The sequence below is a fragment of the Heptranchias perlo genome, chromosome 14, assembly GCF_035084215.1.
Source record: "Heptranchias perlo isolate sHepPer1 chromosome 14, sHepPer1.hap1, whole genome shotgun sequence".
In the NCBI taxonomy this organism is placed as follows: Eukaryota; Metazoa; Chordata; class Chondrichthyes; order Hexanchiformes; family Hexanchidae; genus Heptranchias; species Heptranchias perlo.
This window is the reverse complement of record NC_090338.1, coordinates 72215387-72231695: the sequence shown is the minus strand read 5'-3', so window position 1 is coordinate 72231695 and position 16309 is coordinate 72215387. Positions and strand designations below refer to the sequence as shown.

General features: G+C 46.9%; 1 protein-coding gene across 1 annotated transcript in view; it reads left to right on the top strand.

The window, feature by feature from the left end:
* Window positions 1–16262, top strand: part of lcp2a (lymphocyte cytosolic protein 2a) — a 184405-nt gene extending 168143 nt beyond the window's left edge. Inside the window, exons 18-21 of the mRNA XM_067996567.1 lie at window positions 2378–2478; window positions 4157–4231; window positions 12756–12911; window positions 13749–16262. Coding sequence (XP_067852668.1) covers window positions 2378–2478; window positions 4157–4231; window positions 12756–12911; window positions 13749–13874 — 458 coding nt within the window. The 3' untranslated portion in view covers window positions 13875–16262. The remainder of the gene's footprint in view (window positions 1–2377; window positions 2479–4156; window positions 4232–12755; window positions 12912–13748) is intronic.
* Window positions 16263–16309: the final 47 nt, after the last annotated feature.

Here is a 16309-nt window from a genome sequence, read left to right as displayed (position 1 = left end):
GGGCCAATACTGAGGGAATGCTGCACTGTCGGAGGCGCTGTCTTTTGAGGCCCCGTCTGGAATTTCAGTGGACATAAAAGATCCCATGTCATTATTTCGAAGAGTTCTCCCTGGTGCCCTGGCCAATATTTATCCCTCAACCAACAGCACTAAAACAAGCCATTTATCTCATTGCTGTTTGTGGGAGCTTGCTGTGCGTAAATTGTCTGTTGCATTTCCTACATTACAATAGTGACTACACTGCAAAAGTACATCATTGGCTGTAGAGCGCTTTGAGATGTCCTGAGATTGTATAAGGTGCGATATAAATGCAAGTTCTTTCCTATGATTTCGACAAACTTCAGGATTGAAAAGGGCAGCCAATTTAAATCGGTAATTCAGCAATTCAGACATCTGTTTGACACAAAACTCATTCAGGTTTGAACTGTGTTGCTGTGTGGAACTGAAATATGATAGGACAGCGATTACATTCGGAGTGAACATTAAAATCAGATTCAGGATCAAGATGTTTTACCAGTTACCTAGAACTGCAATTTTTTGTGGGGGAAGGTTTGTGGGGAGCTAGTCGTGGCAAAAATATGAAAACTCTTATAAATCATAACAAAAATCAAGACCAGTCACTACCAACTAACCTGCTTCCTTTTTAGTGATGTTGTTCCCTGTACTACTGTAAAGCAAGGTGAAAGGTTGGGGGTCATTTTAACTTTCAGTGATGGTGTAAAATCTGCGATATCCGATTGTCCGCCCAGCGAACGCTCTGCCTGATTTACCTTTCCACTGACTTTAACTCCAGAAAACATCTAGAAATTGCAGAGAGTTTTAAATATAGCAGTGTTAGAATATCCTGGATGCATGAAAATCGTATCATGAGAAGCTGTTCTCAATGACCCAGCAACAACAGCATGTATTTATGGAGCGCCTTTACCCCATCGCTATCCAGCAATCCCTTGCTGGCAGTCCAACTGTGGGCCTGAAGTGAGGACAGGATCAGGCTTATCTGTGATGCCCCCTGTGGCCCAAATGACCAGTTGACGCTGTCAAGGCTGGTATATGAATAATGACCATTTGGGCGAGGTGTTGGAGGCTACCTGTGGAATCATTCCCCAACAAGGAGTCAACACCTTCAGGAGAGGATGGAAGGGAATTGGTGAGAAAGAAATAGTACATCATTGAAGGTTCTATTTATATCTGCATGAGGGAAGCTTCATCTAAACCCAGGTGTTCACCTCTGCCAGTTCTAGTTTAGAGAAATGGCCAAGTTGTATGTATAAAGGAGAGGCAGGAAAAGGTAAATTGGTGATTTTTTGAGATTCATTCTCGCAATATGGATGTCGCTGGCAAGGCCAGCATTTATTGCCCATCTCTCGTTGTCTTGAGAAAGTGGCAGTGGGCCTTCTTCTTGAACTGCTGCAGTCCGTGTGATGAAAGTTCTCCCACAGTGCCATTAGGTAAGGAGTTCCAGGATTTTGACCCAGCGATGGGGTGTGACTTAGAGGGGACTTGGAGGCGGTGGTGCTCCCATGCATCTGCTGCCCTTGTCCTGCTAGATGGTGGAGGTCACAGGTTTGAGAGGGGCTGTTGAAGAAGCCTGGCGAGTTGCTGCAGTGCTTCCTGTAGATAGTTGTGTTGCGTAATTGGCAGGTAGAACTACCAGGGGCTGCAGAATGGTCCGGGGTCCACTGATCTCCCTAATGTGCCGCCTTCTATCCTGTACCAGATCAGCAATGAAATTGAGTTGCTTTAAAAGGAAACTTACCTTCAGGAGTGAGCAAAAATGACTGCCAAAATTCCACCCCCTCCCCTCCATTAATAGTTTTATTAAAAAATTCTAAAGTATGGTAAAAAATACCAACCAAAAACTGGTTAGACCTCAGCTGGAGTATTGTGTTCAATTCTGGGCACCACACTTTAGGAACGGTGTCAAGGCCTTAGAGAGGGTGCAGAGGAGATTTCCCAGAATGGTACCAGGGATGAGGGACTTCAGTTACATGGAGAGACTGTAGAAGCTGGGGTTGTTCTCCTTGGAACAGAGAAGGTTAAGGGGAGGTTTAATAAAGGTGTTCAAAATGATATGGGGTTTTGATAGAGTAAATAAGGAGAAACTGTTTCCAATGGTAGGAAGGTCTGTAACCAGAGGTCACAGATTTAAGGTAATTGCTATTGGTTATGGGGACAGAATGGGGGAGTGGGACTAATTGGACAGCTCTTTCAAAGAGCCGGCACAGGCACAATGGGCCGAATGGCCTCCTTCTGTGCTGTATGATTCTATTATTCTATGAAAAACACATCTGAGCAGATGTCGTGAAGTGCATCTGCTTAATAGTTGCTGTGTAATGTCATCGCCATAAGATCAGCTGATTATGCTTTATATACACAGAGACCAAGCAGTCTTTCTCAAGAGGCCCCAATGATTCCAGACCACCACTGCCTCTACCAGCTAATAAAGCCCGATCCATAATGCCAGCACCACAAGAACAGGTATGGAAATGCAGCAGTATCCAGATGGTCATTATCTTATATCTTCACACGCATTGTGCATGATTTTTACTTTGAGCCGGGTACCCCACGCGTCTGCAGATATTCACGTGGGGAATCCGGAAGCGAGTTCAGTGTGTCACAACCTGCAATTGCAACTCAATTGAAGGTAAGTATTTGAGCTGCTGGGTTTCCCATGTGCCAGGCGGCCCGATTGACAGGCTGGCTGCTTGTCAGCAGTGAAAGGAGCTGCAAATCGGAGAGGGGGCCAGGAGGGAGAGAGAGAGAGATCATCAGGCTTGGAAAAAATCGGAGGGGGGTGGCATGGACGATGTGGGGGAGGGGGGGTCAGCCAGCAGGGAGATCGGTGGGGGCGGCCGGGGGGAGGTTGGCCAATTGTGAGGTTCCTTCGGCCAGGTGAGCTTGTTGGGCCTGGATGAAGCACTCCTGCTCCTCCAGGCCCACAAGCAGGGCTATAAAGGCCCTCACTCAGCTCATGGGTCCGGCCTTTTCCACCTGTTTTCACCTGTCGTGAATCGGAAGCGATGGGAAGCCCGGACAAGTATGGTTAAATTAATATTATTATTCCAATACACAAAATATTAAGTACCTCAAGCATCTCAATGAGGTACATTGCCCTTTTAAGCATCGTCCCGCCGACTTTAAGCAGGGGGCGGGACTTCCGGGTGTCTGTTGCCCACACATCGACAAACCTGCCTGGGTTAAACCCAGAAGTGGGCGAGTTGGAGCCGGGATGCGGTCCCTCTCCAAAAAGCTGTTGTTTTAACCTCCCTCCCGCCCCCAACCCATCCGACCTTGGGAGTTAAAATTTACCCCATTGTATTCACTCCAAACAGCACCGACAGCAGCTGTTTATGGCCTGCTTCCAGCAGCTAAATTAAACCTGCTGCACTGTCGGAGGTGCCGTCTTTCGGATGAGACCTTAAACCGAGGCACCGTCTGCCCTCTCAGGTCGAGGTAAAAGATCCCATGGTACTATTCATAGAGTAGGGGAATTCTCCCTGGTGTCCTGGACAATATTTATCCCTCAACCAACATCACAAAGAAAGATTATCTGGTCATTATCACTGTTTGTGGGACCTTGCTGTGCGCAAATTGGCTGCCATATTTCCTACATTACAACAGTGACTACACTGTTGGCTGTGAAGCACTTTGAGACGTGAAAAGCGCAATTTAAATGTAAGATCTTTCCTTTTTTTTCTCTTTTCACAATGAACTGATACGCACCAGCTGGCAGGGGAGACTCCCGCCGGCAGCACGAACTCGGAATATCGGACCAGTGCTCCCGAAGAGCCTCACCTCCCAGTGCTTGCTGCCAGTGCCCTGTGATCAGGTGCCTTAAATTACCGCTGGCAATACATTACTCAGCAGCGGAGCAGAGAATGGCATGGCTTTCAGGTCAGGTGTAACTGAGTGCAATTACTGCACGGTGCGCCTTTTACATCTGAAAACCACACACTGCGTTTCATAACGGTCCATTGAGGGTGTTCCCTCGTAGAATGCAGCATCCTGTTGGAGTGAAATTCCTCTCACCAGCACTGTAACACTTTCCTGGTGCAGTGCTTTAAGATACGTGTCCCATCTCCAAGTGGTTGACCGTTTATAAATCATCAGTTTCATGGCTCGGAGAATATTTCTGACCAGGATTCTTGTGTTTCAGTGTCTGTCCAGGAAATGGTATGCAGGTGACATCGGGCGATCAGAAGCTGAATCAGCTCTTCGAAGCATCAATGAGGTACTGAAAGCTACTGTTTCTTCAATAACATCCATCCCTGGTGACTAAAATCAGCCTTAGCTGTCGTCATAAATAGAAATACACAGAAGTTACAACACGGAAGCAGGCCATTTGGCCCAACCAGTCCCATATCTCTTCAATCCTCTTTTCCTTCATCCACCTATCCAATCTAATCTTGAATGTTGACGTGGTCTCCGCCTCAACCACTAACCCAGGAAGTGAATTCCGCAGCCTCACAACTCTCTGTGTGAAGAAGTTTCTCCCTGCCCTCTGTTCTGAATCTCTTACATTTAATCTTGTATCTGTGGCCCCTCGTTCTTGACCCCTCAACTACTGGGAATAATCTGCTTCTATCTACCCTGTCCCATTCTTTCATAATTTTAAACACTTCTATTATATCGCCCCTCAATCTGCAATGTTCTAATGAAAAAAAGAATGGAATTCTAGGTTAGACAATTATTTTCATAGCAATTCAGTCAAGCACCTGAATTTCCAGAGCTGTTTGGAGAGGTGCAATCTCCACAATGTCCCAGATTCAATTCCCAGCCTGCACTAAGTTAGCTAATCTAAACCAGGTCTACAGTAGGGGTGCTAAACTTCGTCTCAGTGTCCCTGGACCAAGGTGCATAAATTAGCCAGGATTCCTGCTTCTAATCACCTTCTGTTGATAGCTGCTGGAAAGTGCAGGTTGGGTGAGAACAAACAGCTGGGTTAAAATTTACTGTCTGGGCTCACATATGGACAATGGCCACTGGGTGAGGTACCAGAGGACAACCAGCGGCTGTAGAACAGAATCCCAGGCCAGGCCAGCACCTTCAGGAGAGGATGGGTTCTCCTTCAATCTCTCTCTCTCTGTCCCTCTCTGTATCTGTCTGTCTCTCTCTGTCTCCCTGTGTGTGTGTGTGTGTCTGTGTCTCTCTCTGTATGTCTCCCTCTGTCTCTCCCTATCTCTCCCTCTTTCTGTCTCTCTCCCCCTCTGTCCCTCTCTCTATCTCTCTCTGTCTATCTCTCGCTCTCTGTCTCTCTCTCTCTGTCTCTGTCTCTCTCTCGAGCTATTTCTTTCTCTCTCTTTCTATCTATAATTCTCTCTCTCTGTCTCTCTCTATCTGTGTGTGTGTGTTTCTCTATCTATCTATCAATCTATCTATTTCTCCTTACCTCCTCTCTGCTCCCCAGCTGTGGCCTTCCTGCCAACAGCCAGCTAGTCTTTCAATCTGGCCGACTGTCGGCCGGGAAACAGAGTAAAAAAAATTCAGACCAGGTCCTGCAGCTAAATTCGGCACGACATTCACGTTCCCCTTATCTCCAGCCGCTACAAGACTCCCCCCACCCCCCGCTCCCTCCCTGTAAATAACAAAGCCAACGTGCTCATGAAGTAATCTCACCCACTCTATTTGACAGAACCATATAACAAATCTGTGCGCAGGTTGCTCAGAGCAGCAGTTTAGTTCCCCATCTACCTGAAACACCATGTTGTGCAGAAAGGTGGTTTTGCTGGAAGATTCGTTAGAGGCAGCATCTGGTCAGGGGCTTGTGGTCAGATTGATTTGTTTTCCTGGGGTCTTTGGAATGGTGGGGTACAGGTAGGGTGTGTGTGGGTGACAAGTCGAGCAGAGGCAAACCTGTCAGAAGGAGAACACCAAGTGGGTGCTGAGGAAGAGATCCTGCTTCCGTCCTTTGCTCCCTCCTATCGGCCGGTATCACCAATAACAACTTGCATCTATAAAGCATCTTTAACGTGGTAAAACGTCCCAAGGTGCTTCACAGGAGCATTATCAGACAAAATTTGATACTGAGCCACATAAGGAGACATTAGGACTGATGAACAAAAGCTTGGTCAAAGAAATAGGTTTTAAGGAGCGTCTTAAAGGAGGAGAGAGGCGAAGAGGTTTTGGGAAGGAATTCCAGAGCTTAGGACCCAGGCAGCTGAAGGCACGGACGCCAATGGTGGAGCGAAGAAAATCGGGGATGCGCAAGAGGCAAGAATTGGAGGAGTGCAGAGATCTCGGACGGCTGTAGGGCTGCAAGAGGTTATGGATGTACGGAGGAGCGAGGCCATGGAGGGATTTGAACACGAGGATGACAAATTTAAAATCGAGGCGTTGCCGGACCAGAAGCCAATGTATGTCAGCGAGCACAGGGGTGATGGGTGAAAGGACTTGCTGCGAGTTAGCATGCAGGCAGCAGAGTTTTGAATGAGCTCAAGTTTACGGAGGGTGGAAGATGGGAGGCCAGCCAGGAGAGAATTGGAATAGTCGAATCTAGAGGTAACAAAGGCATGGTTGAGGATTTCAGCATTAGATGTGCTGAGACAGGGATGGAGACGGATGATGTTATGGATGTTACCTGATGGTCAGGCATATCCCTCGCTCTACTATTACCATCAAGCCAGGGGATCAACCCTGGTTCAATGAGGGGTTTGGAAGAGCATGCCAGGAGCAGCACCAGGCATACCTAAAAATGAGATGCCAACCTGGTGAAGCTACAACACAGGACTATATGGATGCTAAACAGCGGAAGCATCATGCTATAGATGAGCTAAGCGATCCCGCAACCAACGGATCAGATCAAAGCTCTGCAGTCCTGCCACATCCAGTCATGAATGGTGGTGGACAATTAAACAACTAACGGGAGGAAGAAGCTCTGTGAACATCCCCATCCTCAATGATGGCAGAGCCCAGCACGTCAGTGCAAAAGACAAGGCTGAAGCGTTTCCAACCACCTTCAGCCAGAAGTGCCGAGTGGATGATCCATCTTGGTCTCATCCCGAGATCCTCACCATCACAGAAGCCAGTCATCAACCAATTCGATTCACTCCACGTGATATCAAGAAATGGCTGAGTGTACTGGATACAGCAAAGACTGTGGGCCCCGACAACATCTCGACTATAGTAGTGAAGACTTGTGCTCCAGAACTAACCGTGCCTCTAGCCAAGCTGTTCCAGTACAACCACAACACTGGCATTTACCTCACAAAATGGAAAATTGCCCAGGTATGTCCTGTCCACAAAAAGTAGGACAAATCCAATCCGGCCAATTACCGCTCCATCAGTCTACTCTCAATCATCAACAAAGTTATGGAAGGTGTCATCAACAGTGCTATCAAGCGACACTTACTCACCAATAACCTGCTCACCGATGCTCAGTTTGGGTTCCGCCAGGACCACTCAGCTCCAGACCTCATTACAGCCTTGGTCCAAACATGGACAAAAGAGCTGAATTCCAGAGGTGAGGTGAGAGTGACTGCCCTTGACACCAAAGCAACATTTGACTGAGTGTGGCACCAAGGAGCCCTAGTAAAATCGAAGCCAATGGGAATCAGGGGGAAAACTCTCCAGTGGCTGGAGTCATACCTAGCACAAAGGAAGATGGTAGTGGTTGTTGGAGGCCAATCATCTCAGCCCCAGGACATTGCTGCAGAAGTTCTTCAGGGCAGCGTCCTAGGCCCAACCATCTTCAGCTGCTTCATCAATGACCTTCCTTCCATCATAAGGTCAGAAGTGAGGATGTTCGCTGATGATTTGTTGGTGAACAAAATTAGAGCAGTTGGAATTGGGGGTAATTTACTGGCATGGATTGAGAATTGGTTAATGGACAGAAAACAGAGAGTAGGAATAAACGGGTCTTTTTCAAGTTGGCAGACTGTGACCAATGGGGTACCACAGGGATCGGTGCTTGGGCCCCAGCTATTCACAATCTATATCAATCATTTGGATGAGGGAACCAAATGTAATATTTCCAAGTTTGCTGATGGCACAAAACTAGGTGGGAATGTGAGTTGTGAGGAGGATGCAAAGAGGCTTCAAGGGGATATAGACCGGCTAAGTGAGTGGGCAGGAACATGACAGATGAAATATAAGGTGGAAAAATGTGAAGTTATCCACGTTGGTAGGAAAAACAGAAATGCAGAGTATTTTTTAAATGGTGAGAGATTGGGAAATGTTGATGTTCAAAGGGACCTGGGTGCCCTTGTACATGGGTCACTGAAAGCTAACATGCAGGTGCAGCAAGCAATTAGGAAGGCAAATGGTATGTTGGCCTTTATTACAAGAGGATTTGAGTACAGGAATAAAGATGTCTTACTGCAATTATATAGGGCCTTGGTGAGACCGCACCTGGAGTATTGTGTACAATTTTGGTCTCCTTAACTAAGAAAGGATATACTTGCCATAGAGGGAGTGCAACGAAGGTTCACCAGACCGATTCCTGGGATGGCGGGATTGTCGTATGAGGAGAGATTGAGTAGACTAGGCCTGTATTCTCTAGAGATTAGAAGAATGAGAGGTGATCTCAATGAAACATACAAAATTCTTACAGGACTCGACAGGGTAGATGCAAGGAGTATGTTTCCCCTGGATGGGGAGTCTAGAACCAGGGCTCACAGTCTCAGAATAAGGGGTAGGCCATTTAGGACTGAGATGAGGAGAAATTTCTTCACTCAGAGGGTGGTGAATCTTTGGAATTCTCTACCCCAGAGGGCCATGGAGGCTCAGTCATTGAGTACATTCAAAACAGAGACCGATAGATTTCTAGATATTAAAGGCATCAAGGGATACGGGGATAGTGCAGGAAAATGGCGTTGAGGTAGAAGATCAGCCATGATCTTGTTGAACGGCAGAGGAGGTTCGAGGGGCCGGATGGCCTACTCCTGCTCCTATTTCTTACGTTATTATGTTGATTGCACAGTGTTCAGTTCCATTCGCAACCCCTCAGATAATGAAGCAGTCCATGCCCACATGCAGCAAGACCTGGGCAATATCCAGGCTTGGGCTGATAAGTGGCAAGTAACATTCGCGCCAGACAAGTGCCAGGCAATGACCATCTCCAACAAGAGAGAGTCTAACCACCTCCCCTTGACATTCAACGGCATTACCATCGCCGAATCCCCCACCATCAACATCCTGGGGTCACTATTGATCAGAAACTTAACTGGACCAGCCACATAAATACTGTGGCTGCAAGAGCAGGTCAGAGGCTGGGTATTCTGCGGCGAGTGACTCACCTTCTGTTTCCCCAAAGCCTTTCCACCAACTAGAAGGCACAAGTCAGGAGTGTGATGGAATACTCTCCACTTGCCTGGATGAGTGCAGCTCCAACAACACTCTAGAAGTTTGACACCATCCAGGACAAAGCAGCCCGCTTGATTGGCACCCCATCCACCACCCTAAACATTCACTCCCTTCACCACCGGCGCACAGTGGCTGCAGTGTGTACCATCCACAGGATGCACTGCAGCAACTCGCCAAGGCTTCTTCGACAGCACCTCCCAAACCCGCGACCTCTACCACCTAGAAGGACAAGGGCAGCAGGCACATGGGAACACCGCCACCTGCACGTTCCCCTCCAAAGACAAAGACCATCCCGACTTGGAAATATATCGCCGTTCCTTCATCGTCGCTGGGTCAAAATCCTGGAACTCCCTTCCTAACAGCACTGTGGGAGAACCTTCACCACACGGACTGCAGCGGTCCAACAAGGCGGCTCACCACCACCTTCTCAAGGGCATTTAGGGATGGGCAATAAATACTGGCCTTGCCAGCGACGCCCACATCCCATGAATGAATTTTTAAAAAGATGGAAGTAGGCGGTCTTGGTGATGGAGAGGATATGTGGTCAGGAGCTCAGCTCAGCGTCAAATAGGAGGCCAAGGTTGTGAACGGTCTGGTTCAGCCTCAGACAGTGGCCAAGGAGAGGGATGGAGTCAGTGGCTCGGGAATAGAGTGTGTGACGGGTAACGAAGACAATGGCTTTGGTCTTCCCAATATTTAATTGGAGGAAATTTGTCCTCGTCTTGGACGAACAGCGTGACAAATCAGAGGCAGTGGAGGGGTTGAGGGAGGCGGTGGTGAGGTAGAGCTGGGTGTCGTCTGCGTACATGTGGAATCTGATGTTGAATTTTCAGATGATGTCGCCGAGGGGCAGCATGTAGATGAGAAATAGGAGGGGGCCAAGGATAGATCCTCGGGGGACTCCAGAGGTAACGGTGCGGGAACGGGAAGAGAAGCCATTGCAGGTGATTCTCTGGCTATGACTGGATAGATAAGAATGGAACCAGGCGAGCGCAGTCCCACCCGGCTGGATGATGGAGGAGAGGTGTTGGAGGAGGATGGTGTGGTCAACCGTGTCAAAGGCTGCAGACAGGTCAAGAAGGATGGGGAGGGATGGTTTACCCCATTCACAGTCACCTCGGATGTCATTTATTGCTGTGACCAGGACCGTTTCAGCACTGTGGCAGGGGTGGAAACTTGATTGGAGGAATTCAAACATGGAGTTGCAGGAAAGATGGGCACGGATTTGGGAGGCGACAACACGTTCAAGGACTGTGGAGAGGAAAGGGAGGTTGGAGATGGGGCGGTAGTTTGCAAGGACAGAGGGGTCAAGGGTGGGTTTTTGAGGAGGATGTGAAGGCGAGGGGGGACAGTAACTGAGGAGAGGGAATCGTTAACAATATCAGTTAACACGGGGGTTGGGAAGGGAAGTTGGGTTGCCAGCGGTTTGGTGGGAATAGGGTCAAGGGAGCGGGGAGGTGGGTCTCATAATCAAGATGAGCTCGGACACGGCATGTGGGGAGATCAGAGAGAAACTGGAAAAAGATGTGAGTTCAGGGCTAGGGCAGGGGGGAACTGTAGGGTAAGTTTGGCTTGGTGAGCGAGGGGAAGGGAGAGAAGCAGCAGAGGCAGCTGAACGGATGCTCTCAATCTTAGTGACAAAGAAGTCCATGAGCTCCTCGCATTTGTTGGAGGTGAGGGTGGAGGGGCAGGGGAGAGGGGTATAAGAAAATGTTATGTAGTGGAGAAGAGAAGCCAGGGGTTATCTTTGCATTCTAGGATGATCCTGGAAATTGAGCAGTTTTGGCAGAGGAGAGCAGGACCCGACAGTGCTTTATGTGGTCCAGCCAGATCTGGCGATGAATGGCTAAACCAGTTGTCCACCATAAGTTGTCCATTCAAGTCTGCATCCCTTGGACTTAAGGGAGCCGAGATGGGGGCCGTACTAGGGGGGAACGACCCAGGTGAGAGAGAGTAATGGTTTAAATGGGGACAAGGGCATCAAAGGTGGAGGTGAGCATGTGATTGAGCAGATTGGTAGCTGCAGACATTTCATAGTGAATGGAGAGGCAATGGCTAGACAGTTGGTAATTTGATAATGCAATTGTAAGTAACTTGGGGGAAAGTTTTTTCCAGGGGCGGAGACAGAAGGAAGTGGGTTTGGCGGGGAGGAAGGGGATGTGAGTGGAGAGGGACGCAAGGAAATGATCAGAGATGGCCTTATCTGTGATTGACACGATGGGAGTAGAAAGGCCGCCAAGAAGGACGGCAATTAAATCATGTAATAAAAACGGAAAATGCTGGAAACACTCAGCAGGTCAGGCAACATCTGTGGAGAAACAAAGTTAACATTTCAGGTCGATAAGCTTCCATCAGAACTGTCTGAAATTTCAGTCATTGTTGTGATGTTGGGAATTTCATCAGAAATTAAATCCTATAACCTGGAAGATATTTTTCAGGCAACCTTTACTGGGGTAAATATTATTGCAAAACAATACAGTGAACCTGATGGATAATATTTAAAATATTTTTTGATATGATTGTGCAAGTTGCAGCTTTATGTATAATTGTATGTTTTCTAAATATAATGAAATGACTAACACAGTGGAAAAACTTGTATTGAAACTGCAGCCGCAGCTTAAAATAACATTTACAGAAAAATAATTTAGTACTTTCTTCCTGTGATGTCAGCCATGACTCAGTGGTAGCACTCTCACCTCTGAATCAGAAGGTTATTGGTTCAAGTCCCACTCAGATACTTGAGCACATAATCAAGGCTGTCGCTCCAGTGCCAGTACTGAGGGAGTGCTGCCTCGTCGGAGGTGCTGGCTTTCGGATGAGACCTTAAACCGAGGTCCCGTCTGCCCTCTGAGGTGGACGTAAAAATGCCATGGCAGAAGAGCTGGGGAGTCCTCCCCGGTGCCCTGGCCAATATTTATGCCTCAACCAACATCACTAAAACAGATTACCAGGTCATTATCACATTGCTGTTTGTGGGACCTTGCTGTGCGCAAATTGGCTGCCGTGTTTCCTACATTCCAACAGTGACTACACTTCAAAAAGTACTTCATTGCCTGTGAAGTACTTTGGGATGTCCTTAGGTCATGAAAGACGCGCTATAAATGCAAGTCACTCATTCCTGGCTGAGAGTGGTATGATCCCAATTTCTCATGGATGCTGCCGATGTGGGCCATGAGCCGGGCGTACGACGACGCACTTCGTAATACACAGAAGGACCTCGTGCCTCTGCCCCTTCCTCGCCCAAATAAGCAGGTGAAGAAGTGAAGCGGTTAAGGTCCCCTGCACCAGAAGACAAAGGCTGACGATACGTTGATACTGTGATTCGCAGTGCAGTTTGTTGGCGAACACTGCAGCAAAGTGTCACAGCCTTCTGTCACACATAGTGCTACCTCGGTGTTGCAGTATTACACGCTGATTAACGTGTAGTTCACGCACTGATGTGCTCTGTTTTTCAGGACGGTACTTTCTTAGTGAGAGACAGCTCACGGAGAAGCAGCGAGCAGCCCTATGTCCTGATGGTACTGTACGGGTACAAAGTATACAACATTCCAATCCGCTATTTGGAGGATGCTGAAGTGTACTTGTTGGGAACTGGACTGAGGGGGAAAGAAGTGAGTTTAAAAGTTTCTCTTTTTAAAATACTTCATTGAGAAATTTGATTTTGTTTTACTCCTCCATGAATATTTACATTTGATGGTAAATGCTTAGATGTATGTTTTTGCCATTATCATAATCTTCCAGCACAGAAGGAAGCCGTTCGGCCCATCGTGCCTGTGCCGGCTCTTTGAAAGCTATCCAATTAGTCCCACTCCCCCGCTCTTTCCCTATAGCCCTACAAATTTTCCCCCTTCAAGTATTTATCCAATTCTCTTTTGAAAGTTATTATTGAATCTGCTTCCACCGCCCTTTCAGGCAGCGCATTCCAGATCATTACAACTTACTGCATAAAAAAAATGTTTCCTCATGTCACCTCTGGCTCTTTTGCCGATCATCTTAAATCTGTGTCTTCTGGTTACCGACCCTCCTGCCACTGGAAACAGTTTCTCCCTATCTACTCTGCCAAAATTCCTCATAATTTTGATCACCTCTATTAAATCTCCCCTTAACATTAGCTGCTCTAAGGAGAACAACCCCAGCTTCTCCACGTAACTGGAGTCCCTCATCCCTGGTACCATTCTGGTAAATCTCTTCTGCACCCTCTATAAGGCCTCGACATCCTTCCTAAAGTACGGTGCCCTGAATTGAACACAATACTCCAGCTGAGGCCTAACCAGTGTTTTATAAAGGTTTGGCATAACTTCCTTGCTAAAATTTTCAAAGATTAAAAATCAAGGCTGCATGAATCCAATCTAGTTCCCAAGCTTTTCACTGCATAAACCGTGGAGCAGCTGGTTCCCCAGACACTCTCAGTGAACACGCCACTCAAAACGTTTTGATTCTTTCCGCAGAACTTCAACTCGGTGACAGAGATTGTCGAGTATCACACACAGGCACCTCTTCTACTGATTGATGGAAAAGATCGGAGTGGAGGGCAGAGAAATCAATGTGTGTTGACATCTCCAGCGGGGGAGTAGAGACAGCCAACCAATCCAGACTGACCGACACAGCCAGCCAATCCAGACTGACCGGAATCATAACCAACTCAGGGAGCAGCATGCTGGGAAAGGTCGGGGGTCTTAAAGGAGAAGGAAAGTGTGTGTCGTCCCATACAAGTGTCCTCTGATGTGCTCTTTGTGCTGTAAAGATGTGTTAAAAATGTCACACGTTTTTTTTTTTACTTTGGGAGTTGCTGAGTGGCACCATACTGGTGAGGGCAGTGGTCAGTTCTTAGTGTTAGCTACTGCCCCCCAACACAATGACTGCCCAACGCACTGACCCCCCCCCCCCCAACACGCTGCCAACGTGCCAACGCTTGGCGTGCTGTGCGTGAGAAGGACAGGGAGACCGCTGAAAACGACTAGGGCCCCCTGAAAGCCCGAGCGTGTCGAGGGCAGAAATTGAGAATCTCTGACCCGAGGAGAGGACGCACAGAGCTAGTGAAAATTAAAGGTGGAAGAAGGAGAGAGAGAAAGACCAAGAGGTTGAAAAAGTGGACAGAGAGTTAAATACTGTTGATTTGATGTTGGATGTTCTGAGAGTCAGTTATCTGTGTTTCAATTTCTGGCGAATGCTGTTCTAAGAAAAGAAACACAAAGGGAGGTCATTGAAAGACTCTCCGAGACACAGCTGAATGCCCTACAAGATGTGCTGTTTGAGGAAGATTGCTTGCTGAGATCCACTTAACGCTAGTGTTTCCATGTAACATTTTAATGCACCGCTCAATTTGCCCTGTGTTGGAAGGGGGCAATTTGAGCCACTCCTTAGGCTGGGAGTGGAGTTTTCAGTCGGACCAGCGGGTCAGTTGGTCTTTGCCAACTTGAGTGTCATGCACAGTGCTGACGCATTCCCAAACAGTCCTGCTTAATGTCAAGGCATCCTGGTTCACAAGGGGACAGCTGAGGGCTCATAGATTATAACAGCATTTAAATGTAAGAACTTGCTTGTAAAACGCGAAAGGAGAATGTAAATGTAGAGGCAAATGTTTCAACTCTTAAGCTAGAAATAAAATGAATGGGGACACAAGCAGTCGTGTCCATCTTCTAGGGGCCTGCCACTGGCCGGCGCATTGAGCAGGTGCTAGTCGATAGTGACTACACCCACCCAGGAGTGAACTATTTCTGCTCCTAACACATTGCTTTGCAATACTGGCTCTTTACTATCTGATAATACTGTTCATTTTGCAATGTATCTCAACGATATCTTTCAAATCCTCTCCTCGGGTCAGACTATTAAGTGCTTTCTCTCGCAGAATCCAGTGACGCTCCTTCTTCTGTTAGTTTCAGCGTTGATGGATTTAACTGTCTTTTAATTTCCTTTTATTCATTCCACAGTCTGTGATCAGCTGAGCCCAGGTGGGCTGTCAGTATATTTGAACTGGGAAAGGATGTCCAAATTGTGCCCTTCATCCGCTCCACATGTAAATAATTGACCTTATAAAGGACATAGGTAACAATTAAGCTTTTAAAAAGGTGCATAACTGCAAATATTATGAATGTGTGCTCCCGATGCAGAGCCTCAGCCCCCGGGGGAGCATACCAGGAATTAATTGTCATAATGTTCATTCCCAGGAGGCTGACTCCACGCAGGGAGCACATTGGTAAAATTTACCACAGCATGCAGGATATGAGAGCATTTATCTGGGCTAATGCTCATCTCTCACATGAGCCTGTGCTTTTACTGTAAAAAGTTCATCTGTGCAATGCTCTCTTAATAAATCAGGGTAATTAGGGATGGGCAATTAATGCAGGATGGTCAGCATCTCGAGGACAAACAAAACAAATCAGCTCCACTTGTTTCCTGTTGAATAATAATAAATGTGTCACGCAAAGTGCAAGTCATTTATGATTTACTCTTTGTCATGTAAAGATTATCTTAAATGTCTGCTAAGAATATTTGTTTAAAACAAGGAATGTACCAGTAGGATTTTGCTTCAAGAGTCAGCCTCCAGAACTTCACAGTACAATTGAGAGTGAAAACTGTCTTTTGAGGTGACTGAGGCTGCCAATAATATGAATTATCAAGAGGTGTTACATTCAGAGCATTCAGTCTGACAAATCCTGCAGGAAATCTGTCACAAGGCCTAACATTTCAATTTATGAAGTGACAAAACTCTTGTGTTTTTTCAATTAGTTGACTTACTGAACAAGATTTCCCAGTGCTACTGAATTCACTGGACTACCTTGACCATGAATATAACAGTCATCAGCCTTTCCCCTGTGGTGTTGTAATAAGTTGCATTTTGTTCTCGATTATATTAAGAATATTAGACTTGGGTCAGACTGCTACATAAACGGATTAGTCTTGCAATATCATTGTTGTAAACAAAATAATTCTGAGAATTATAATAAACATGAATTACTGCATTTTAGCTGCTATATATGTTTATACAAAAATAATGTGTTCTAAATTT